This window comes from Triturus cristatus, chromosome 10 (assembly GCF_964204655.1).
Source record: "Triturus cristatus chromosome 10, aTriCri1.1, whole genome shotgun sequence".
Classification (NCBI taxonomy): domain Eukaryota; kingdom Metazoa; phylum Chordata; class Amphibia; order Caudata; family Salamandridae; genus Triturus; species Triturus cristatus.
The window spans coordinates 215,786,086-215,809,821 of record NC_140593.1 but is presented as its reverse complement, the minus strand read 5'-3'; the positions used below and the strand labels follow the sequence as shown (position 1 = coordinate 215,809,821).

Sequence of the window (23,736 nt, the reverse complement as noted above, 5' to 3'; positions counted from 1 at the left end):
AATCATTTTTTAAGCAGCCCATTTTCCTCAGAGATATTGGATTTGTTTAAAAAACAAAATGAAAAGCTTAAACTTTATTTAAAAGACTGGGCAATGGTCCAAACGACGACTGCCAATTTTTTAAAAACAATTTTTTTACCATATTCACATGAATGTGAATGGGTTACCACCTCCTTTAAAGTGGCGGTAAAATAACATTCTGTGACTGAATTTTGGTTGCAAAACATTAATGAAACTGATATTTTGAAGAGTCGTCATAAACCCGTCCCTTCAAAATACAGATAAGTAGGGTATGGTGTCTTGGAAAATCTTTTAGAATCATTAAATGAGCTTAGTACATTAAAAAAAATGTGTCAGCATTCACAAACCCTCTGCTATACCAAACCAAGAGGTGGGGACCATTAAAACCCTTTGTATAGCTGGCTCTATATCTTAAAGTGCCAATTAGAGGTCCATAAAGGCCTTTAACAATTGCAACAAGTAAAGAGTGTCAATTTAAGCCCTAATTCAACCATGTTTTGCCTGAACGTGCATATGCGCTCCATCACCTAGTGTCCACATTGTTGTAAACGTATTGATTGCAAAGGCAAAAAGAGTGAAAGCTCGCGGTAGCAAATCAAGGTAAATGATTACAGTGGTTAATGCCAGTAACATCCTTTAAAGTGTGCAGTTTACTACTTGTTTTTACCACGTATTTTTGTGTTTTGTAGGAAGAAAAGGTACTTATGGAAATCAACAACCAATCAACTGACAATGGTTGGATGAAAGCTGAAGTCGTGTTGCCTCTGCCCTTGAACACATTTAAGGTACACAGCAGTTTAAATCACAGATGAATGTTCATATATTACACAGCCATAGGTGCACCTCTGCATATAAATACGGTGTACAGTGTCATCGTTAATTTAAACACTGATTTATTGGAATTCATTACCCAATTCGTTTGTAGGATGTACACATCATAAAGCAAATTCATGTTTTTTACACTAGTCAGTGCCCAGCTTCATAGTTGAATCTTTCTTTTGATGTCATTTTAGGCTTTAAGCTTTCAAATTAGAGAATTTATGTTGGATATTTATGGAATTGGGTGCACCTATCAGATATATTGATAAAAAGTATCTCCTAAATAATTTCAGCATTTTTGGCCCATATATATTGTGCAACATGGTACTATATTGCCATCTAGGGTTTCTGAAGACAGCATAAACTATGAGGCCTTGGGCCCAGTGGTTTGTAAATCTCACTCAAACCCCGAGATGGCAAGATTGCACAACATTACGCATGTAAGCCATTGTGGATTTCATATTTTACATGTTTAATTCGAGCAGTTAGCCCTGAAAAAGCTGTTTTTGGAAAACAAGGTAATCTTTTTTTAAACATTAATAAAATAATGTACCATTATGTTTAGTTGCTGAAAAGAGAAAAAGAAGATGAAAATATATAGGTTCTAGGTAAAAAAAAAAAGTTTACAAAAAAACACAATTACATTTGTTAAAAACACATTTTGTCTGTAGAATGGAAAGATTGATTAAGATGTTCTCTGCAAGATGCATCAAACAATGGATACTGGCTGGATTTAGAATGCTCAGGATATTTTTACCTTTCTTTCATAGAACGTTATTTAAACAAATGACAATGGTAAAGCTTTACTAAGTGGGCAGCATGATACACTCAAGGCTATGCTTCACATGACTGATGGACCCTGCCCGCAATCAATAGTACTAATAAAATATAAACCACCACCCCCAGCTTTCTGAGCATCCCACGCGCCATCCCGCCATTCACTTTCTCCTATCAATCATGCACCCCAAGACCTTTGTGGTTTTAGAACCGCCACAGTTTAGTGACATCATAAGCTGGTACATAAGTTATCACAATAGCATCGTTCATTAACATGCTCATCTCTTTGTTTATCTTACATTTCAATGTAAGGCATACAGTTCATAACTGGTCCTACAGTGTAATCCTATCTTTATTGCATATTAATAACCATAACTGAAATAACTTGCAATGCTTCATCCATAAAGTCATAACGTCTCTTTAATGGTTGCCATATATCAATGTTTGTCCACTGCTGTGACACCTATCGATTACTTGGTACAGCGAGTCGTGGCTTCAAGGCTTCACTTTCTACCAAATGTCTGCCATTCGTGACCCTGTAGCCATGCCTGGGCTGAAAGTGCCATGTCCTACCTGCACTGACCATTTCTTACCCCTTATATTTGTCCTTAAGTGTCCCTACCGTTGAGGCATCTCAAGGAACTGGTTCGGGCAATTGCCCTTTTATGTCCCCCCCCTGAAGATATTTATTGTTAAACCTTGGAGATCCCCCCGTTTCTTTGGGGCTACAATGCCCACATTATCCGGTGTGGGTGGTTGGGATCCACTTCACACAGGTGACAATAATGGTTACCGCTTTTCCCAGTCACCTTTTTGACCGTATATGTGGCCACGCACCCTCTGTTTTGGTGTGCTTTTTCGTGCCTTGTTGCTGCGTGCATTTGGGGTGTCACCCACCGCCGTCCCTCTACGGTCGGCTGCACCTCTCAATCCGGTATGACTAATGTCCCTTGAACATCTGCATTGATACTATACATTGTATTACTCTGGAAGTAATAATGTGTATTCGAATCCTTAATATTGTATGTGCCATTTAATGAAACTGCACATCACCTTCTTACCATATGCGTTATGCACTGTGACTTGGTCATGGAGAATTTAGGGAACATAGGGAGCGAGAAAAAGGACATAGATTTATCCAGCTGCACATCCGTGTTGCTATCAGGAACAGGTACCATAAATGGCAGCATAGAACTTAATCACAAGAAAGTGACACACAACTTTGCCTGTCACAGAAGAGGTGCACAGCCTGATACACTTTTGTGAACGAAATAACCACGTACTCAATAGTATTCTCAAAGTTCATCCATTTCATTCTCAATGTTTTATCCATGTTTGTCCGTCACGTCAAAGAAATAAAGTTTTATTTTTTCACGCATTTTACTTTGCACAGGAATTGCCCATCCGGGCCTATTCACAAGCACGTATAAACTTCATTCATCCATCTTATACAGTTCATCCAATGCATTTCGGTTATTGATAAACCTTCTTCAGGGGTATCTACAATAGTTTAAAGAACATGCGTTAATCACACACAATTAACATACCAACTAAGAAACACATGTTTTTGCCTCTTAACCTGTGATATAACTTGGTCCTCCCTTCTAAACCAAATGAGTAAAAAATACCAACACAATACCTCATCACCCAAGTTCCCCACAAAATCAAACCTGCAACCACAAACTCCAATACTACGAACCACACCATAGTAAATCTGATTAACTCCCTTGGACCACCTAATGGTTAAACCTCCCATGCAACAAACATATACCCCTATTCTCTCGTTTCCATCAAACAAGTTCCCCGATATTACTCTAAATTTCAATAAGGAGACATTACAATCCCCAATATTTACCTATAACAACTTGCGATTTCACCCGCGACGTACTCTCCCCATGAACCAACGTGTTGTATTGAACGTGATCTCCCTCTATCACTTATTTTATTCAAAATGTTGCCGTCCCTCCCTCTATTCAACCCGTGTCCCATGGTTCACGTGCCCCGCCTTTGCAAGCAGAAGTTCAAAAAGTGCCTTTGGAGAAGAAATAACGTGCCACCCTCAGTTTCACTAAACAACTACAACACCCAGAATCCAGTTCGCCCATTGTTCCATCTTTAACGAAAAATAAACAGCACTCTACGTGAAAACCCATTATTATTGCACAAACATCTGCAATTACTGTAATTTAACACAGTTTTTCATTGACCTTGACACAGAGAATCTTTGACGTGACAAGGTTACTTTTGAATGTTCCATTTTCTCTTTGTGTGGGGTGCTGTTGGGGTTGGAACTGCGATAATTCATTCATTTTCAAGTAGACCTGAAGCGCACCCTGTTTTGTCCAAAAGTTTCTGTTGATCATATTTTTTCCAAGTTTGGCGTGCATGCACTCTTTTAGCACTCCGTTCCTTTGGCGCAATATGAAAACATCGCAAGAAAGTGACACGCAACTTTGCCTGTCACAGTAGAGTTGCACAGCCTAATACACTTTTGTGAACAAAATAACCACATACTCAATAGTATTCTCAAAGTTCATCCATTTTATTCTCAATGTTTTATCCATGTATGTCCGTCACATCAAAGAAATAAATAATTTTATTTATATTGTAATTATTTCTATTTATTTATTTATTTATTTATTTCCCCCTATAGCACTTAAGCCATAACTCTGGAGAAATAACATCATCAAAGAATAAGCTAACGGAAAAAGATTAATTATTTCGACGTCTTTGGAATTACATGAGTTCACCAAATCTTCCCAGACGTTTCACCTGAATGCCAACTTCCTGCTCTTAATTGCAGAGTGATAATCATGATGACATTATTTGACTACGTTTATCTCTGAGCTTCTCCTTCCAGACTTCCAAGAACTTTTCATGAGTTATCGAACAAGAATGGTCAAACCATCTATGAATTGGAGGACTAGTCCTGTTGGTCATAATGATAGATCTCACCTTAGTGCAGGTGGCAGTAAAAGAGGTTAAAAGGTTGTCATCTGAAACACCTGTGGCCAAACAGGTTTAAAAAAATTCTTGAAGCACTCACATCACAGTAGAATTGACTGGGAGTAACTTAGTCCCAGCTAATTCTGCACTCCTGATCTTAACAGAAAACCACCTGCACAAAGCGCGATTGAAGGGTACATAATTATTTGCCCAGGAGAAAGTAGCACAAAGGGGATTATGGTTGCTTTGAGAGTCTCAAAATACCTCAAAGTACAATAAAGAAGGAGCCAATCCCATGTCAAAAAAATGTATAAAGCAATCAATCAATAACAGTAAAACAACTGCTCACACAAAAGGTAGGCACACTCGGAGTAAGAGTCATGGATGAGTTAGCATCTTCAAATACAACCAGGTTGAAGTCACTCAAAATAGAATTTAAAAGAGAGTGCTTTAAATGGTGAGCAGCTGGAAGGGGGAGGGGAGAACACTCGTAAGCATCCTGAATGAGACAGGAGTCACACAGGTAAGTGTTGAAGTCACCCAGAAGCACAATGCCCTTAGTAGAACAGGAATGTTTATCCTGCTAAAGTGGCGATAATTTTATCGCCGGTCTTGATAATATGCCCCTAAGTATGTGTAAGTTTCTGTAGAAGTAAGTGTGGTGGTGTGTGTATAACTGTATATGCAAGTAAATGGATGTTTGATTCTCTATTAGCATGAGTGACTATGTGTGTGAGTAACTCTATGGATGAGTGGTGTTGTGTAACAGGATGTATTGGTGTATGAGTACATATGATGAGTGAGTATATGTATGAGTGACTGTATAGGATACAGTCTGTTGGTGAATGAGTAGATGTGTATGTGGATCTTAGAATTACTGAATAGGTTGTTGTAACTGGTATTGGTATGTCCATTGTTTTGAAAATTTTAGTTTCTATTTTTGAATGTGTGTATCAAAGGTTATATTAGGGTGAGAGGAGGTCTGCCACTCTATCACAAGGATGATGTCATTAGTGATGTCATCAGTGATGTCATTTGAGATGTCATCAGTGATGTCATGAGTGATGTCACTGACCATGTCATGATTGATGTAATGTGTGACGTCATCAGCAGTGCATTGCGGGCGCGCGAGTTATAATTAGCTTAACTAACTTTAACGGGGTAATTTCAATGGTTTTGTAAGAATGAAAAGTCGAGCTAACTATAACGCCCCTGAAACCTATGTTTTTTTTCAGTGAATTTCTAAGGTTTTTTAAATGCTAATTCCTAACTATGCCTACAGAGATAGGACATGTGAAGAAAGAAGAAGAAACGCACAGAAAGGAAAAAAGAAATGCAGAAACAAGCAACAGAAGTCCTCAAAGACGAAGAAAAGTGCAGGAAGAATGATAACGTGCAGAAAGAACAAACAGAAGAGCAAACGGATACTGGTGGTAACTGAGTCTGACTAACCAGTCCTAGAGCCAGTGCTATGTTAAAAGACACTCAGAATACAGTGAAAACACCTACATACACTAGGGAACACTATGCATTGGGGTCCCCCTGTGATTAGCATGACCGCCTCTGTAAGCCCCTAGTATATAATAGGGCAGGGGGATTAAAACTACCTCTAAAAACGCGTGACACGGCGTGTTTGCACACGTCACCTCAGGCCCCGTCCCCTCCCTTCCCCACCGTTTTAAGTTGGGAGATTAAAACCCCTTGAATCCTGAGGGTCCCTAGGGTCCAACTAGACCACTAGGTACCTCCAGTAAGCGCCACAGAGCTGCGTTGCAGAGAGATGTAAAAAGGGGCACGGCCTAGAGCACCTCTCTGCAACGCAGCTCAGTGGCGCTTACTGGAAGCACCTGGTGGGCTAGTTGGCCTCCAGGGTCCCCCAGGATTGAAGGTGAATTATTTCCCCAACTTAAAATGCGCCACAGGGCGTTCTTGCACATGCTAACTCTGGCCCCGTCCTCTCCCTTCACCACTGTGTAAACACGCCCTGTGGCCGTTTTTAGTTGGGAGATTAAGCTCATTTGAATCCTGAGGGTCCCTAGGGTCCAACTAGCCCACTAGGTACCTCCAGTAAGCGCCACAGAGCTGCGTTGCAGAGAGGTGTAAAAAGTGCCACGGCCTGGACCACCTCTCTGCAACGCAGCTCAATGGCGCTTACTGGAAGCACCTGGTGGGCTAGTTAGCCCCCAGGGGCCCTCAGGATTGAAGGGGAAATATTTCCTCAACTTAAAACGCGTCATAGGGCGTGTTTGCACACGTCACCTCAGGCCCCATCCCCTCCCTTCCCCAATGTGTAAACACGCCCTGTGTAGTAATGACAAAAACTCCTAGGCAATATCAATAAAGTAAACAAATTACACAATATCTACGACAATAAGAAGACCAAGGAAGACGAAATAAGTATGTTCAAATTTGTTACTATTTTAATAATTTCCTCTCATATTATTTAAACAAATGATATTTATACAAAACATCTAAAAAATGAAACAATATTTAACACATTACTTTTATTCAATATGTATAAATAAAAACTTAAAAAGTGGCAATATCTTTATTAACTCTAAAACGAATTTTAAAGGTCAATACCTGGTTGTCAAACCAGCTTCATATAGGTATATTGGAAAAGCGGCCTGGTCCTACTTAATGTTAAAATCAGTAAAATGATACTCTGGAAAGCCTATGAAAAAACAATACACAATCTATTGTCAAAATCGAGACCTTATAAAAGAAAAAAGGATACATTATAAATCGGAGTAACAATGAACCCCGTAATTACCTTGCAATAGAAGAAATTCAACGAAGAAACTGGAACAAGCACAAGATATGTGATAGTGTTCCAAATATGTAGCTCAATAAGCATACACAGTAAAGGACTTATCTAAAAAGGAATGTAACAATATATATCTATGAGCGTGTCAAACTACAGCTTCAGAGTGAATCAAAGTCCCTATAGCTACAAACTAGTAAATACCTGATAAAAGGAGGCGTCAAGTAGGACCAGACTAAAGATGGCTGCCGGTGATGCCTTTGGAAAAGAGTATCAAATGTGTTGGTGCCATTCTACACATGATATACTCTATGGCTAGTCACATGATAATCATGTGATTCTGAAAAGTGTCATGTGACCAAGTTGGTGGTGGTCAGAGAAGACAGACTGAAGTGAAAATGTTTAGAGAAAACAGACTATATTGAAAACCATGGAAACTTTGTTGTTCTGTCTGACAAAATTTCAAAGACATATCAAACTGTTTGGTATTATAGATATCAATTACTATAATAACCTTATATTATTTCAAAAACCTACTGGCCTGATATATATTATGTAACAATGAGTGATATATGATAAGTTGAGAATTATGAAGATAGTAACCAAAACTTTGTCCGAGTTGTAAAATCAACACAACTAAACGAAAGTTCAAATCAAATCAAATCAAAAAAGCTTTATTCGATTTTCAGAGCAAAATCATAAAAGCATAAATTAAAAAGTGCAATAGACATTAAATACAGTTAAAACAGTCGCCTGAATTGGAAATATTATTAATATGTCTGTCATGTACAAATCGTAAAAGTTCATTTAAGAAGAAGCTAGTATTCCTCAAGAAACAGCAAAAACTAAAATATAGGGTTAATACTCATATTGATTGCATTGAGTTCCGAAACCTGATAACCAGTTTTAGGAAGCTAGATACAGCAAGGATAACAGATTCATTTTCTAGCTGTAATAACCTGGTTAAAGCTGATCTGCACGTACGAATACCCCAGGCCTTTAGAATTGGTTTCAGAAAAGCCCCCCTTGGAATCTGATAAAATTTACAAAATAAAACACAATGGATATTTGATTGAGGAGAGATGTCATCACATGGGCATACTAATTTCGTTTGACCAATGATTACAATCTGGGAAGGTGGTCAGGCGAAAAAAAGTGCCTGGTCTAAAACGGGTCAATAACATTCGGGCATAGCAGCTTGACTGAATCGAAAGGTACCCTTGGAGCCCTTCATGAACAGTGATTTGCTGGTATCTAATGACTGCGGTTTTAGTTTTTTCCAGATTCCACCTAATATTAATTAGATGGTTGAGGGCCAGCTCTCTTAGCGACTTTCTGGACACCGTTTCCATACTTGATGGCCTCACAAAGAACTCTGGGTGTCCGAGCTCAGTTAGGGTGCCCTCTGCGCCGGTCACCCCACGCACCGCGCACACTCTCTGCGAGTGAGCCCAGGCTGCCCCCGATCCCGCCGAGTGCCGCCGCAGCCCGCAGCTGTGCTCCTGTTTTAATTTATATCGCTTTGTCTCTGCGCTGTTCCCTGTTGTAATTTCTATTGTTTTGTCACTGCGTTGTTCCCTGTTCTAAGTATCATTGTATTGGATTTTTCTCTGCTGTCCGCTTGTTGTGCCCCTGCCCTCTGATTTTCGTTTTTGTTCCCCCTCTGGTGTGCCCAGCCCCGGTCGCGTTTCCCGCCCGCTCCCTGCCGCTGCCCCCCTGCGGCCCCGCCCCCTTCCCTCTCACTCCCTTCCCATTCGCCGCCCCGCTCCCGCCTCCTAGCTGCTCCTCCCTCCCACTGGGCGATATATTGCAGAGTGCACGCAGTGGTGGGCAGTGACCTCTGACCCTCTGGGCCGGTCACCCCACGCACCGCGCACACTCTCTGCGAGTGAGCCCAGGCTGCCCCGATCCCGCCGAGTGCCGCCGCTGCCCGCAGCTGTGCTCCTGTTTTAATTTATATCGCTTTGTCTCTGCGCTGTTCCCTGTTGTAATTTCTATTGTTTTGTCACTGCGTTGTTCCCTGTTCTAAGTATCATTGTATTGGATTTTTCTCTGCTGTCCGCTTGTTGTGCCCCTGCCCTCTGATTTTCGTTTTTGTTCCCCCTCTGGTGTGCCCAGCCCCGGTCGCGTTTCCCGCCCGCTCCCTGCCGCTGCCCCCCTGCGGCCCCGCCCCCTTCCCTCTCACTCCGTTCCCATTCGCCGCCCTGCTCCCGCCTCCTAGCTGCTCCTCCCTCCCACTGGGCGATATATTGCAGAGTGCACGCAGTGGTGGGCAGTGACCTCTGACCCTCTGGGCCGGTCACCCCACGCACCGCGCACACTCTCAGCGAGTGAGCCCAGGCTGCCCCCGATCCCGCCGAGTGCCGCCGCTGCCCGCAGCTGTGCTCCTGTTTTAATTTATATCGCTTTGTCTCTGCGCTGTTCCCTGTTGTAATTTCTATTGTTTTGTCACTGCGTTGTTCCCTGTTCTAAGTATCATTGTATTGTATTTTTCTCTGCTGTCCGCTTGTTGTGCCCCTGCCCTCTGATTTTCGTTTTTGTTCCCCCTCTGGTGTGCCCAGACCCGGTCGCGTTTCCCGCCCGCTCCCCGCCGCTGCCCCCCTGCGGCCCCTCTCACCCCCTTCCCATTCGCCGCCCCGCTCCCGCCTCCCAGCTGCTCCTCCCTCGCTCCGCCCCCCCACTCTCCTCATATGGCAGAGTGGCAAATGCGCAGCGTTGACACGCAGCGGGTGCGCCAAAGGCGCGCCAAAGGTAAGCCCGTCTGCGCCCGGCCGCGCCTGTACCATGCCCAGCGCCCGTACCCCTGGCCCCCGAAGACACCAGCCCACCCGCCGGACTTACGACGCCACCGAACTCAACGCACTCAATGCCGGCCGGATCCCTGGATGCTACCGAGCCACCCCGAGACGCACCCACGGACCCTTCAGCTGCCACTCCTGAAAGTTCACCTGCATCCGGACCTGCACTAAACCAGCACCCACCAAACCGAGCACCAGCAGCAACCACCTGAAGTGCATCCTGCTCAACACCCGCTCCGTCCACAGACACGCCGTAGAGCTCTGGAACCTGCTCGACACAACATCACCAGACGTCGCCTTCCTCACGGAAACATGGATGAACGCCTCCTCAGCACCCAACATCGCCATCGCCATCCCGGACGGATACAAGATCACCCGGAGGGACCGCGGCAATCAGACCGGAGGAGGCATCGCCTTCATCCACAGGAACACCATTTGCATCACGACCAACACCGACGACACCCTCACAACCGCCGAACACCTGCACTTCCAGATCCACACCGACCCCAAGACCACCCTCAGAGGCACCCTCATCTACAGACCCCCGGGACCACGCACACATTTCAGCGAAGACATCGCCGACTTCATCAGCCCGCACGCCCTCCCCTCCGCTGACTACATCCTCCTGGGGGACCTCAACTTTCACCTGGAGAACAACAACGACCGCAACACCACCACCCTGCTGGACAACCTCGCCAACCTCGGTCTCAATCAGCTGGTGACCTCCCCCACCCACTACGCCGGACACACACTCGACCCCATCTTCGCATCCAGCAAGCACATCGCCTTCAGCCACGCCACCGGACTCCACTGGACGGACCACAGCTGCGTCCACTTCAGCTTCAGAAAGAACATGATCCACCACCACCAGCAACAGGTCACACGCAGAAGCTGGAACAAGATCACAGCCGACCAGCTCGCCGCATCCCTGAGCCAAGACCCCCCCGCCAGCTCAGCGAACCCCAGCCAGGCCGCCAACAACCTCACGAAGTGGATCAGCAACTGCGCAGACGACCTCGCCCCACTGAGGACCCCGCCCAGCAGACCCGGCAGTAAGAAAGCACCTTGGTTCACCGACGAACTCAAGAGCTCCAAGAAGAACTGCCGAGCCCTCGAGCGAGCCTGGCGCAGAGACCCAACACCTGACAACATGACCACCCTCAAGCTCGCAACTCGAAAACACCACCAACTGATCCACACCACCAAGAAAACTGCATTCAAGGAACGACTGGACAACAACGCACACAACAGCAAGGAACTCTTCAACATCGTCAAAGAGCTCTCCAACCCCAACGCCGGAAACAACAACATCACCCCATCACAAGACCTCTGCAACTCCCTCGCCTCCTACTTCCACAACAAGATCGCTGACATACACAACAGCTTCATCACACAGCCAACGCACCCCACGACCACACCTGCACCCCCCACCACCACCCTCCGTGCCTGGACTCCGATAAACACCGAAGAAACCCGACGCAAGATGAACTCCATCCACTCCGGATCCCCAACCGACCCCTGCCCTCACCACGTCTTCAACAAGGCCGACGCTGTCATCGCACCCCACCTGCGGGACATCATCAACACCTCCTTCGACACCGCTACCTTCCCGGAGAGCTGGAAGCGCGCCGAACTCAGCGCTCTACTGAAGAAACCATCAGCGGACCCCACCGAACTCAAAAACTACCGCCACATCTCGCTCCTCTTGTTTCCGGCCAAAGTCATCGAGAAGACCGTCAACAAGCAGCTGGCCGCCTTCCTCGAGACGAACGGATCCCTCGACCTCTCGCAGTCTGGATTCCGGGCCAACCACAGCACCGAGACCGCCCTCATCGCAGCCACCGATGACATCCGAGCCCTGCTCGACAACGGGGAAACTGCGGCCCTCATCCTCCTGGACCTCTCCGTGGCATTCGACACTGTCTGCCACCACACCCTAGTGCAGCGCCTCAGCAACGTCGGAATCCAAGAGAAGGCACTAGAATGGATCATCTCCTTCCTCGCCGGAAGGACACAGAGAGTCCGCCTCCCCCCGTTCAGACCCAAGGCCACCGAAGTCATCTGCGGCGTACCACAAGGATCATCACTCAGCCCCACCCTCTTCAACGTCTACATGAGCCCCCTCGCGGCCATCGCACGCCAACACAACCTCAACATCATCTCTTACGCCGATGACACCTAGCTGATCCTCTCCCTCACCAATGACCCCGCCACCGCCAGAGCCAACCTACACAAAGGGATGACTGACGTAGCCGAGTGGATGATGAACAGCCGCCTGAAACTGAACTCAGACAAGACGGAAGTCCTCTTCCTGGCCTCTTCACCCTCCGCCTGGGACGACTCCTGGTGGCCCACCGCCCTGGGCAGCGCACCCAAACCTACAGACCACGCACGCAACCTGGGCTTCATCCTGGACTCCTCCCTCTCCATGACCAGACAAGTCAACGCCGTCTCTTCGTCGTGCTTCAACATCCTGCGCATGCTACGTAAGATCTTCCGGTGGATCCCCACCGAGACCAGGAAGACGGTCACCCAGGCCCTCGTCACCAGCCGACTGGACTACGGCAACTCCCTCTATGCCGGAACCACTGCCAAACTCCAGAAGAGACTCCAGCGGATCCAGAACGTCTCAGCAAGACTCATCCTCGACATCCCCTGACACAGCCACATTTCCGGACACCTGAGAGACCTGCACTGGCTCCCGGTCAACAAGAGAATCACCTACCGTCTCCTCACCCACGCACACAAAGCCCTACACAACCAAGGCCCAAGATACCTCAACAGCCGCCTCAACTTCTACACTCCCACACGCCAGCTTCGATCGACCAGCCACGCCTTCGCCGCCGTCCCCCGCATCCGAAGAGCCACCACAGGAGGAAGGTCCTTTTCCTACCTGGCCGCCAAGACCTGGAACTCCCTCCCGACCCACCTCCGCCTGACCCGAGACCACCTCGCCTTCAGGAAGCAGCTCAAGACCTGGCTGTTCGAGCAGTAGCGAACCCCCCCTCCCCAAGCGCCTTGAGACCCTCCGGGTGAGTAGTGCGCTATATAAATGCATTGATTGATTGATTGATTGATTGATTGATTGAGTTAACATGTTCTTTACATAAGTGAGCCATTTGATATTACTTATTCCATCAAGTTTAAGACAGTCAATGATTAAATCTCTGTTTAATGAAGTCTCAGGGGTAACCCATTTTTGTGCCACAATAATATAGGCGCAACTTTTATAACATCGGAAATGTATAATAGGCCCAGCTCAATATGTACAATGTAGGTAGCTGATGATTTGGGGACCCCTAATAAATAGCGAAGGAACTGATTTTCAGTTTTTTGTATCGGTTGTGTGTTTTCAATACCCCAAAGGCCAGACCCATAAGTAGCAGTAGAGATACATTTTGCTTTATAAATTAAAATCAGTTCCTTCACAGGTCTACCACCTAATTTGGCCGCAAAATTTTTCAGGGCGCCAATTGCCCGGGTGAAAGCTAGATGCCTGGCATTTAATGCTGCATGCCAGTTACCCTTCCCATCAAAATTTATTCCGAGGTAAGAAAATCGATCCGTGGTCTCGATCCTCTTGCCATCAAGGAAGATTGGACAGGGTGCTTTCTTTGTCCCGGGACCACATACCATGGTGTATGTTTTTGTAGTGTTGACTTTTAGCCCTCTGTCTCTCATGTAATTAGCAAATTTCAGGACGGCCCGATCCTAGTTCGGGACATGATAGCGGCATCATCAGCATAAAGGAATAGTGGCGCTGATGTTCCCAGGATAGTTGGGTAATCGTACTGTGACTCCCTTAGGTGTTGACCGATGGAATTTATATATAGGGTGAAGAGAAGGGGTGCTAAAATGCACCCCTGTCGCACCCCTCTCTTAATGGGAAACTTGTCAGAGCACTCGCCCTTATTACCATAATGTACCCTGGCACCTGCATCCCTATACAGTGCTTTTATGAACTGGAGGATATTAAAATCTATACCCATTTCAGATAATGTGGACCATAGTTTCTCGTGGTCCACACAATCGAAAGCAGAACTCAGGTCCACAAAGGTAACGAAAAGGTTTCCCTTTTTGGCCTGTGTATACTTAGATAAAACTAAAGCCAAGTTTAATCTCTGCTCTATGGTACCTTTACCCGATCTGAATCCATACTGTAAGTTTGAGACTACGTTATTCTCTTCTGCCCAGAGTTGTATCCTATTTAAAATTATCCGGCCTGCTACCTTCATTAATGCATCTAATAATGATATTGGCCGGTAACAGGTGGGGTCATTTCTGTCTCCTCTTTTAAAAATTGGAACAACTATAGCTTCAGACCAGGACGATAAAAACCCATGTTGGTTTGAGTGGTTTAAAACATTTGTTAACATGGGAGCCCAAAGATCAATCTCAGCTTTGTAGACGTCTATTGGGACTCCGTCCGGGCCCGGTGCTTTACCTGAGGGGCTTTCTTTAATTGCCTTAATGACCTCCTTACAAGTAAAAATAATACCTAGCGGGAATATGGTCAATGGGTTTGTAATATGTTAGGTGCCCGTCTCATCAATCGTGGGATTAACAGGGTCAGAGGGATTAACTTTATCATACAGGTGTTTAAAATGGTTGACCCAGATTTCCCCATTGATGGCTATGTCTATGATGTCTGTCTGTTTATTCTGTAGGTAAGGAGCATTTACCGCTTTCCAAAAAGCAGTATTATCCTTAGATTTAGTGGCTTCATACAGGGCCGACCAGGCCTCTTTCCTCAGGGATAGTTTCCTCGTTTTAAGGGCCGACTGATACAGCTTTCTAGCTTGGCGAATCTCCACAGGGCATTTTGTTGATGCATGCAATGCCCTTTTAAGAGCTGTAAGTGCTTTTGTACAGCTGTTGTCAAACCAACCATGAGTGTTATTGGAGTTTGGTCGGTACTCCCTTGTTAGCAGCTTTTTCAGTTCTGATTGTATTTTTAAGAACAAGCCCATAATTTTGGGTGACTCCTCAGTTTCTGACAGACAGATAAACATGTCTTCTTGAGTTGTTACTGTTAAGTTGTATAGGCATCCTACAGGGTCTACCCTGTCCCATTTTATAGAATAACCATTTTTAGTAGCTAGGTTAATGGTGGGTTGGTATATAAGTTTATCCACTGAGGTCTGTTGGCACCCTTTAATTTTTAGGTTAAAAGAAATTGGAGAATGATCGCTGAAAACAGCATCAAGTGTTTCCCATGTTAATTCTAGCCCTGCATAAGTTGTGGAGATAAAAGTAAAATCAATTGTTGAGTTGCACCCCCTCCCGTGAAAGGTTGGCTGAAACGGAATATTTGGAGTACATAACTCGTTAATATAGGACAGGTTAAAATGAAAAATCATGTTGTTAAACATATTTCCTGAATTCGAGTGGATGAAATGGGTGGGATTTTCATCCTTATGTTCACCGAGGCCGCAAATACCCTTGGAACCATTAGGACAAACAGTACAATTGAAATCACCCAACCAGATCAGAGCCATCTCACCTTCTTTCTGGTCCTTAATAGTATTAACACTATACATAAGTTTATCAATTACACTTTCTAAACTATTTATTGAGACATTATTATAAAAATGTATTAGGGTCAGAAACTTAACATGACCCCAACTAATTGATAAAATCTGATAATACTCAGTAGTCATGTATCTGAGTATTTTTATTTCCTCTGTAATAGAAACATATATACACAGGCCCCCTTTGTTTCTCCCCTGTGGGCTTACTAATGCGGGTGTATGAAAAGTCTGATATCCAGGTATATGCAGTTCATCTACAGCCCATGTTTCCTGGAGACAGATAATACTATAATTAGTGACTATATCTAGCCACGGTTGATTGGTCACTTTATTTGTGAGACCTGCGACATTCCATGATAGGATGTTTTGGGTAGCATTTACCCTCTTAAGGGAGGAGTCGTCAATACTGTCTCTGAGTATGACAGCTATAGTGGGAGAAGGAGCTAACTTTGTTTGGCGATCAGGTTGAGACGTAAAGTCCATGTATGTTTTGTCTAGATCGTTCTGACCCTGGTCATTTACTGCCTCTAGGGTTTTGGTTCCCTTGTCCCAGTTTTTATAGGCATCCCTGCCTAGGGGTACATTTGTAGAATAATCATTGGGTGTCATAATAGTAGTAGCGTAAAAGTGGGCCTCCAGGTTATTCTTCATCTGTCAGTCCAGGTCATCTAAATCTGTTAATGCCTCAAAGTGGTTGGCTAGAGGGATGGACCATTGTGGATACTGAAGTGCATTTTGTATGCTATGATGTTGGTAGGGGAAGGGCCTATCTACATGTGATGGAAATGGATAGGGATCTACCCAATGGCTAGATAACCTAAAGGGTTGGGCTGGGGGGGTATGTCTAGAATTCTTAAATGTATCACGAATGGATCTATTGTTACGGGGCATCAGATGGGATTGAGGGTAAAAGTAGCTCAGATCATGGGTTGATATTCCTGCCCCTCCTCTCTCCAGGTACCAGTCTACTATATGGGTAACTACCCTTCGATCCTTGAAGTTAATGATTAGAATATCCCCCTCTATATCTTTGGGTCTTTGCCCTACCCAAGCCAATCTTCTCACAAATAGAATTTCGCCATTTATATTTGGGGGCAAAGGTCTATTTTTCCTTAACCAGTAGATTGCTTTGTTTTTAAGTTCTTTAAACCCCTCCGTCTTCCCGGCTGTCAACTCTGGGACTCCTGTAAGTACAATAACGTATGGAGCCGCCTCAGGTGGCAAGTCTATATGCTGACCCGTTCCTTTCGTAGTCCTGTCCGGGAGAGGTACCCTAGTGGTGGTTGGGCTTTTACTTCCTTGTGTATTCAAGTGTGCTGATGGTCTCACCGCTCCTGTTGTAATAGGCGCACTGACGGTGTTAACCGGTATCAATATGCTTTCTGTAAGTGGCGGGATGATATCCCCAGTGGTGGTAGAATTAGAGGGTTTCTGACCACAAATAATATGCGGTTGAATAGTAGCCAGTTCCTTCAATAATTTACAATTTGCTGAGGATACTTCCGATAAAGAGTCCAGTTGTTCACTCAGTTTCTTGACTCTCTCGAAAAGAGGCATTAGTAGGGATTTTACTAGGTGTTCTATTTTCTCTACTAGTCCCTGGGTCAGATCAGACATGGGGGTGCTTGGATGTTTTTAGCCTGTAGAGGGCTTATATGTAATCTGGGTGTTTTAGCGCGGCTACCTTTGGTTCCCTCTCCACCCCGCTTTCGCTTTGATGTGAGCCCTGGCCCAGAAATTTTGTGTGGGTTACAGTTTTTCTTGTTCCTAGGTTTAGATTTAGGTGGCAAGATTGGTAAAGCCTCCTCCAAAATAGAATCTAAAGAAGGATCCGAGTTTGCAATGATAATTTCAAACCCCCTAGAAGATTCTATAGTTGGCTACCGGTCTTGTAGAAGTAGAGGGAAGCCGGGGTCACTAATAAGAATCTTTTCAGTGCATTGTATGGGTGGGGAAAGCGCTGTTTGAATAGAACCCAGGGATGAACGTTTGTTAGAATGTAGATCTGAAGACAAACGGCGTTCGGTAACAGCTATTTCATGATCCAATTTCAAGGCAGCCTTAGTCAGGAAGTGGTCTAATGTCCCTCTAAGGTTGCCTCCCACCAATGACTTCTTGCCTTTACTTAAGCGTGTAGACAAGCTTTCTGACATTATGGCCACGCAGCTCGCGGAGGATCAATAATGTAAGAGTACAATAACAAATATCGGATCAGTTATTAGTCTGAATCACAGATCAAGAGTCTTACTTCACATCACGGGGGAGGTAGCCAAGAGGTGTGGCCCGGCCCGGCCTCGTCTGGCCCCGGACGGCCACAGACGGCCCGCCCTTGTCCCGGGCTTAGCCCGTGCACGGTCCCGCGACACGGGGGCTGCTGCGATGTTTTATGCGCCTCCTGGCGTGGAAATCGGAGACGGCGGCTCTCCTGCCGCTGGGGCTGCTGGGATGTGTAGTCCCCGTCTCCACTCCGCGGCCGCGATAGATGGTGACACGGCGGCGGGAGACGGGAACAAACTGACAGCAAGGGCGATGTGGGGTCCGCAATCTGGGAGACAAAGGCACTGGCACTGGCAAAGTTAAATTCAAAAATAATATCAAATGTTGGACGATGTTTTGAAGGTATCAACCTATCAGATTTGACTGGTATTTCCATAAATGTTTATATTGATTAAAAACGCAGTGGCCTAAACAACTTGAATTATCCAACATCCTATTATAAGATGCGATCCCCACTCAGGTTATGGCATTCTCCCAAGGTATTTCACTATTCAGGCCATTCCTAAAAGTGTTAAGAGTAAAAATCCAAAAATCTTCTAGTTTTTTACGTATTTTGAGACCCCCTTCATTGTCGGGAGTCCTGATTCTTTCCAAAATTCTCCAATGGATGTCTTCTGGTTTATGGTTCATGTCAATGAAATGTTTGACTAAGGGCACTGTAATTTTGGCTGTTCTGACTGCAGAGCGGTGTTCAGTAATGCGAGTTTGAATTGCTCTTGAAGTCTCACCTACATAACCCAGGTTACAGGGACAGCGAATGAAATATACAGTATTGTTTGTTTTACAGTTCCACATCTCAGTGGCTTCAATAGAAACCCCATGGTGGACCAGAATTTCACCTTCAATATTGGACTCACAAGATTTACAAGAGGAACATTTCATAGTACCTTTAATGGGTAAATTACCATTAATGGATTTTTGAATGAACATAGGTCTATTGGTCTTATTGGTGAACCGTGAGCGAACAATGAAATCTTTGATATTTCTGTTTCGCCGATGTGCGAATAAAGGTTTGGTCAATTTACAACTATCTGGATTACTGTTAAGAATGTGCCAATTACTATTAATAATTTGTTTGACTTTAGTATCCATTGTGGAGTGTCTATTGACACATACCAGCGGAATATTACTGTTGTTAACTTTAGAGGTCAATAAATGGTCCCGGTCGTAAAACCTAGCACGTTTATAGGAATCCCTCACCAACCGGTGAGGGTATCCTCTATCTAAAAACATCTTTCTCATTGTAATGGCTTGTTTTTCAAAATCACTCAAGTTCGTGAAGTTTCTACGCACTCTTAGAAATTGGGAAAATGGAATACTTTGTTTTTGGTTGGATGATAACTATTGAAATGCAACAGCGTATTCCTTGCAGTGGGCTCACAAAAAGATCTACTTCCAAGTGGCCCATAGAATGTCTAATTATGATTTCAAGAAACTCTACTTTCTCAGTATCTATGTGTGCAGTAAATTTCAAATTCGAGTCTGTAACATTGAGCCATTCAAAAAATTCTGTGAGCGAATCTCTCCCACCAGTCCATACGAAAAAGATATCATCTATGTATCTGGACCAGTGGGAGATAGATTCGAAAAAAGGGGCAATCTCGTTGTATATGAATTTGGTTTCAAAGGCAGCCATATAAATATTCACAATAGAGGGCGCCACAGATGCACCCATGCTTACGCCTTTGGTTTGGCGATACAGGGTCTCATTGAATTCAAAGATGTTTTCGGTTAATACTATATTAAGGCATGTCAAAATAAATGGTTTGGAACAAGATATATTATATGTGTCAATGAACCAATCAGTGGCTGACATAGCTCCCTCCATGGGTATGTTACTATAAGGACTCTAAGTCTAAGATCACCAAAATGCTTTGGTCAGGGTTAAAATTCATATTCTCTACTTTTTTTATCATCTCCGTAGTATCTTTAATGTAGGAGATGAATTTGGGAATATGGGGACGTAAGCAGTTATCAATAAATTTGGATATTGGTTCAGTGATAGTACCAATTGTGGACACTGTAGGTCTATAAGGTGGATCATGAATATTCTTGTGAATTTTGGGCATGCCATAAATGCATGCTGTTTTGCCTGAATTGTGGTTTAAAAAGTCATATTCTTTGGTAGTGATGTCACCTGCAACTAATACCTGGTAGGACAAAGTCTGGATTTTTTGGGATATTTTAATGGCGGGGTTAGATTGTATTTTAGAATAAAACGTGGTATCATTGAGCATGGTGGTCATTTTATGTTTGTAGTCGTCAGTATTGATGACCACTATTCCTCCTCCTTTATCACATCCTTTTATTATTAGATGTCAGCTAAAGAATGGAGGGCTGTGTATTCATCTTTATCCAAATTGTACAAGGGTTTAGGTATAAATTGAAAGGCTTTATCTAATCTTTGAAGAACTACCAGTTCAAAAGCAGCCACTTCGGGTCCTAATTGATCCAAGGAAGGACAAAACGTGGATGGAAGGGCTAAATGTTTAATAACTTGAGATGGGGAGTCCTGATCTATGTCTTCTTGAAAGTGTTTATTTAGTCCAACCTTGCAAAAAAAAGAGATGATATCCTGATATATTTCAAATTTATTGGGGTAAGCATGAGGAATGTATGATAAACCTTTAGAGAGCAAACTGATGATATGACTATCTAAATTACAAGATGAAAGGTTGAAAATGGGAATTATGTCCCCTGTTTCCAGTATTGTTTGTTGCGTGTTTCCAACACATATTGGGGATCCAGCTGTTGATGTTGATGATGGTATTGAGCTTGGAAATCCCCTCTGTTTTGAGTTTGAAATCTGACTCTCGGCCGTCCCCTGCGTGTCCCTTGGTTGGTTAAAAAAGGCTGTTGTACATTACGTTTAGCTTGAAATGAGTTAAAATTACCTTCAGGTTCATAGTATGTGGAACTACCTTCTCCCTCTGAGTCAGAGGTATCGGAAAAGGTGTTTACCCTGTGTTGTTTGGATCTATTTTCATCCATATAGTGGTTTTGTTGATAAAAGTGCTCTCCTAAATAGGGATAAGTGTTCTCCAATGAGTAGTATCTTTTGTCCTTTATCAGTTTGTCGTTTTTGCGTTTGTTCAGATAAGTGGCAAAGGATTCTAACTCATTGTTGGACTCTTCCAATTTTTTCATGGCTTCTTCAACACTATTAGCTTTTTTGATTTTATCTTCTAGTTCCTCTAATTCTGCTTTTATTGAGGTCGCCAGTTCTTTTGAGGTCTCAATTATTAGGATCATGAGATCCCTGGAGCATCGACTCCATTTTTCCAAAAATAGCTTATGATGAACAAATAATCCTGGTGTTGCGTACATGGAGGCCTGTTGGAATAATGCCTGCTTTTAAATAATTCAACATGAACTCTCCATGTGCCTCCATGCGTCTTAACTTCTTTTTAAGATCTATAAATTTTTTCAAATCATCGTTCAAAGAGCTATTCTTGGAACTACTGCTAAAACAATGATTGGAACCTACCAAGAGGGCAAACTCTTCATCTGAAAAGCCAAATGTTTTAATTGAGCCATCTAATCTGTCTTCACTTGCGGAATCTGCAAGAATATAGAAGGAGAATACAGCAGAGACAGAAATAAAAAATGAATAAGGAATAGATATTAGTTGAGCACTCAGATTTACAAATGCACCTGTAATCAACAATAACAGGATATAGGAGAACAGCCCTGCACAGACAAGCTGTGGCTGTTTTAAGTTGGGAGATTAAGTCCCCTTGAATCCTGAAGGTCCCTAGGGGCAAAATAGGCCACTAGGTACATCCAGTAAGCGCCATTGCAGAGAGGTGTAAAAAGGGGCACGGCCTGCACCACCTCTCTGCAACGCAGAGCAGTGGCGCTTACTGGAAGCACCTGGTGGGCTAGTTGGCCCCCAGGGTCCCTCAGGATTGAAAGGGAATTATTTCCCCAACTTAAAACGCGCCACAGGGCGTGTTTGCACACTTCACCTCAGGCCCAGTCCCCTCCCTTCACCACTGTGTAAACGTGCCCTGTGGCCGTTCTAATTTGAGAGATTAAGTCCCCTTGAGTCCTAAGGGTCCCTAGGGTCAAACTAGCCCACTAGGTACCTCCAGTAAGCACCACAGAGCTGTGTTGCAGAGAGGTGTAAAAAGGGGCGTGGCCTCAGATCACCTGTCTGAAACGCAGCTCCCTGGCGCATACTGGAGATACCTGTTGGGCTAGTTGGCCCTCAGGGACCCTCAGAATTGAAGGGGAATTAATCCCCCAACTTACAATTGGCCAGGGGGTGCGTTTGCAGAGTGCTGCAAGGAGGGGGCGTGGCCTCCGGCGCAATGCTGGTCTTTTATTTTTTTAAGAAGGAGGGCTGTGTGGCCCCCGTTCTTTTTCTAATTTATTGGTCCTGGAGACCCCATCTCCCAGGGCCTGGCCGCTAATTTTTTTTTTAGAAAAAAAAATTGGAAGGGGGCCGCGTGGCCCCCCTCCCAAGGCCTTAATCAGCCCCGGGGACCCCAAACCCCGGAGCATGGCCTTTTTTAAATTTAAATTCTTTAGGAGCGGGCCTGCATTGCCCCCCTCCTCAGGCCACTTATGGCCCCGGGGACCCCATATCCCAGGGCCGGCCTTTGTTTTTTATTATTTTTTTAATATATTTATAGAAACACCTAGGACATGTTGGACAAACCGTATGTACCTATCACCATGACGATGTGCGTTATATTCATTAAAAGTCGACTATGCATACAATGAATCCACGTGGAATGTATTTACACCACTAGTGAAGCTCTGACGTGTCTGACGCCCTACCGTGCCTAATCCCGGCGCCCCCGCTGCTGGGTACTCTCCAAGTAGACACCCTTGTCGTTTATTTATACAAACATGGGTAGCTATTGACTGGCACATTTAATACACACGCACACCAAGCCATTCAAAGGGGATTCGAAAAAAATTCGACCAAAACTATGCAAGAAACCCCACTCACGGTTAATAAAACACACATCAACCGCCGGATGTGTAATACGTTTATTTTACTCTCTGGAAAGGAGACAAACCTCACTTGAGAGTCACACGCGCCAGCTTCGATCGACCAGCCACGCCTTCGCCGCCGTCCCCCGCATCCGAAGAGCCACCACAGGAGGAAGGTCCTTCTCCTACCTGGCCGCCAAGACCTGGAACTCCCTCCCGACCCACCTCCGCCTGACCCGAGACCACCTCGCCTTCAGGAAGCAGCTCAAGACCTGGCTGTTCGAGCAGTAGCGGACCCCCCCTCCCCAAGCGCCTTGAGACCCTCCGGGTGAGTAGTGCGCTATATAAATGCATTGATTGATTGATTGATTGATTGATTGATTGAGTTAACATGTTCTTTACATAAGTGAGCCATTTGATATTACTTATTCCATCAAGTTTAAGACAGTCAATGATTAAATCTCTGTTTAATGAAGTCTCAGGGGTAACCCATATTTTGTGCCACAATAATATAGGCGCAACTTTTATAACATCGGAAATGTATAATAGGCCCAGCTCAATATGTACAATGTAGGTAGCTGATGATTTGGGGACCCCTAATAAATAGCGAAGGAACTGATTTTCAGTTTTTTGTATCGGTTGTGTGTTTTCAATACCCCAAAGGCCAGACCCATAAGTAGCAGTAGAGATACATTTTGCTTTATAAATTAAAATCAGTTCCTTCACAGGTCTACCACCTAATTTGGCCGCAAAATTTTTCAGGGCGCCAATTGCCCGGGTGAAAGCTAGATGTCTGGCATTTAATGCTGCATGCCAGTTACCCTTCCCATCAAAATTTATTCCGAGGTAAGAAAATCGA

The 23,736-nt window shown here is 44.5% G+C and overlaps 1 protein-coding gene across 4 annotated transcripts in view; it reads left to right on the top strand.

The window, feature by feature from the left end:
• The window catches only part of MALRD1 (MAM and LDL receptor class A domain containing 1), a 2,533,556-nt gene that overhangs the window by 461,009 nt on the left and 2,048,811 nt on the right, over positions 1–23,736 (top strand). For all 4 annotated transcript variants that reach the window (XM_085630825.1, XM_085630827.1, XM_085630826.1 and 1 more), the window contains exon 8: positions 711–806. In XM_085630825.1, coding sequence (XP_085486951.1) covers positions 711–806 — 96 coding nt within the window. The remainder of the gene's footprint in view (positions 1–710; positions 807–23,736) is intronic.